Consider the following 3,376-nt stretch of genomic DNA (forward strand, 5'->3'; position numbering starts at 1 on the left):
TAAGCAAAAATGATTTGGGTAATTAGTTTTTTTTTTTTTTTTAACTTGCAAGTTCCTTCCATCCAGGTGGGTCATCTCCTTCTGTGATTTTGGGGTGAGCAGTTTAAGTACACTGTTTTACAATAAATAAAATTTTGAAAAGAAGGAAAGAAAAATATAAAAGCCATCTCATTTTTCCTATTTTTTTCTCCTTTTTTATTTTTTTAATCTTGGCACTGAGCAAGCGGGAAGTTACTTAGCACGGTTCCGGGTTTCCTCGCGCCCCGCCCGACCCCCCTCCCCCCCACACACAGCTACAGGCTCTTGGTCCCCCAGTCGGTCTGTCCCGCAGCAAGCAAGCCCGAGTCCATCGGTCCGCGCTGGGCCCGCCCGCCGCGCATCTGCCCTTCTCGGCTGACTCCGCCCCGCATCTGTCCGGACCCGCCTCGCGTATGAGCTGACCCACCGCGCTTCTGCCAGTCAGTCCCTCCGGACCTGCTGCGAGTCTCAGGCTGCCGAAATCACCGCGCCTCAGTCGGTCCGTACCCAGTGGGCATCTTGGGTATCTGGGCGGTCTGCGGTTCCCCGCGCGTGTGTCTGTCTGTCTGTCTCTCTGTTCGATGCGCTGTCCGCAGCCTGCCGGCCGGCCGGGGCCAGCACACCAAGTGTCTAGCGTGCCCTTTGGCTGCTGCTGAGTGCTCAGCGGCCTTGGCGAGCGGCGAGCCTGCCCGCGAGCGGCCGGGCAGCCGGCGGAGGAATACACGCTCGGCCTCTGCCCTGGTTGCTATCATTTTCCACCCGCAGGAGCTCGAGGCCTGTGTTTCTGCAGAAAACGGGTCGCGAGGCCTCTGTCAGCAATGCTAGATGTGCGGAGCCAGGCAGCTGCTGGATGATTTCTTACAATTGAACGGTAAAAGGGAAATGTCCTCCCGAATCCTGGCCTTTGACAATGATTTTTCATCTGAACGGGTGAAAATTGTCAGTCCCCGTAGGGAGAATAGATTCGTTATTGGGGTGCCTTTTTGTCTGGTGCGTTTGTTCTGAGCCTGCTGACCAGCTGTTTCTGAACTTCATTTTCTCAGCCTCGACAGTGATTCTGAGTCTGCTTTTAGCTTCCCTTCGCCTGCCTTGGCTTTTTCTGTACGTGAACAGCTGCTTGGCCCATAGCTTAGAGAAAGCAGCTTTCTTTCTTTCTTTTTTTTTTTTTTTCCTCTCCCAAGAGAACCTCCTCCCTGTGCTCAGAGAGATGGGGAGCGGGGAGCCGAATCCTGCTGGCAAGAAAAAGAAATACCTCAAGGCCGCCCTGTATGTAGGTGACTTGGACCCAGATGTCACCGAGGACATGCTGTATAAGAAGTTCAGGCCTGCTGGCCCTCTGCGCTTCACCCGCATCTGCCGTGACCCGGTGACCCGCAGCCCCCTGGGCTATGGCTATGTTAACTTCCGCTTTCCAGCGGATGCCGAGTGGGCCTTGAACACCATGAATTTTGATTTGATTAACGGCAAACCCTTCCGCCTCATGTGGTCACAGCCAGATGACCGTTTAAGGAAGTCTGGAGTTGGAAATATATTCATCAAAAACCTGGACAAATCCATAGACAATAGGGCCCTGTTTTATTTATTTTCTGCTTTTGGGAACATTCTCTCCTGCAAAGTGGTAAGCGATGACCACGGCTCTAAAGGCTATGCCTATGTGCATTTTGACAGCCTGGCTGCTGCCAACAGGGCCATCTGGCACATGAATGGAGTGCGGCTCAACAACCGCCAGGTGTATGTTGGCAGATTCAAATTCCCGGAAGAGCGGGCAGCTGAAGTCAGAACCAGGGATAGAGCAACTTTCACGAATGTTTTCGTTAAAAACTTTGGCGATGACATGGATGACGAAAAACTGAAGGAACTGTTCAGCGAATACGGGCCAACTGAGAGTGTCAAGGTAATCAGAGATGCCAGTGGGAAATCTAAAGGCTTTGGATTTGTGAGATATGAGACACATGAGGCTGCCCAAAAGGCTGTGCTAGACCTGCATGGAAAGTCCATCGATGGGAAAGTCCTATACGTAGGGCGAGCGCAGAAGAAAATCGAACGCCTGGCTGAGTTAAGGCGGAGATTTGAGAGGCTAAGATTAAAAGAAAAAAGCCGCCCTCCAGGGGTGCCTATCTATATTAAGAACCTCGATGAGAGCATCAATGATGAGAAACTGAAGGAGGAATTTTCTTCCTTTGGATCAATTAGCCGGGCCAAAGTGATGATGGAAGTGGGGCATGGCAAAGGGTTTGGTGTTGTGTGCTTCTCTTCTTTTGAAGAGGCGACCAAAGCTGTGGATGAGATGAATGGTCGCATAGTGGGTTCCAAGCCCTTGCATGTCACTCTGGGCCAGGCCAGACGCAGGTGGTGAGGTCAGGAATGCTCAATTTGTTTCAGCCTTAGCTGGTGCCTACTTAGTTTGGGCTCCTTTGTGATAAGGGGTTGTTTTATGCCAATTCATAGTTTTTTTTTTTTTTTAAGCGAATACTTTTCTTTTGAAACAAAAATGTAAAATTAGAAAGCTTTGTTCATTTTAGTGAAGAGCATAATTTCTAATTGTAAAATTGTCATTTTGTACTATTTTTTGATATAATATCCTTAGGAATATGTAGAATAAAGTTTATTCCGCTACATTTTTTTTTCCTTAACAATCAAGGTGAGGCAATCGATAGAGTATATTTCCTTCCTTGTTTCAGTAAATCTCAGCATGACCCTCACTTCTGAAGCTATCACAGCAAAACTTTTTAACTTGCTTTATAAGAAATCAGTAGAGCAGGGTACTATGTATGTGATCCAGTGAACAACTGTATATAATGTCACTTTAAATTATTATTTTAAACGAATTGTGATTTGAAAAAAAGGATGTGAGATTTCTTTTCTTCTTTTTATTTATTTTTATGCTTTTGTATCATTTTCAAATATATTGTGAGAATACCACAGGCTTAGTAGTGACTTTGAGTGTAGGGAGCTGACATAAGTTTCGCATACAGAAAAGTGAACGTATAGTTGTTTTCTCAATCAGTACCTTAGGAAATTAACACTTTCGGCAGTGACTATTTAAATTGTAAGTTGCATCTTAAAAACCTTTCCTGCGGACACTCTAAGGACAACTCTTATCACTTATTTTTCTAAACCCTTTAGTATGTATACTTGGATCATGTTAAATTAACTCCACTGAGTTTCCCTTATCTAAAGATAATGTTTTACCCTTCAGCTTTTATCAAGTGTCAATATAAAAGGTAAATAATCCATTGAATGGTACTGAAAAACTCCTTTGAAGATCATTTCCATTAAACTTTTAATTATCGCCAAAATTCTTGAATGTATCCATATGGCAACATTCACATTTGTTTTGAAGTTAAGGAACTGGTTG

At 45.7% G+C, this 3,376-nt stretch overlaps 1 protein-coding gene across 1 annotated transcript; it reads left to right on the plus strand.

Moving 5' to 3' along the window:
• The first annotated feature begins 429 nt into the window (after positions 1-429).
• Positions 430-2,472, plus strand: PABPC5 (poly(A) binding protein cytoplasmic 5). Its single transcript, XM_062183622.1, has 2 exons — positions 430-517; positions 784-2,472. The coding sequence occupies exon 2, from the start codon at positions 1,226-1,228 to the stop codon at positions 2,372-2,374; it is 1,149 nt and encodes a 382-aa protein (XP_062039606.1). The 5' UTR covers positions 430-517; positions 784-1,225; the 3' UTR covers positions 2,375-2,472.
• Positions 2,473-3,376: the final 904 nt, after the last annotated feature.

Source organism: Lepus europaeus, chromosome X (genome assembly GCF_033115175.1).
Source record: "Lepus europaeus isolate LE1 chromosome X, mLepTim1.pri, whole genome shotgun sequence".
Taxonomy (NCBI): domain Eukaryota; kingdom Metazoa; phylum Chordata; class Mammalia; order Lagomorpha; family Leporidae; genus Lepus; species Lepus europaeus.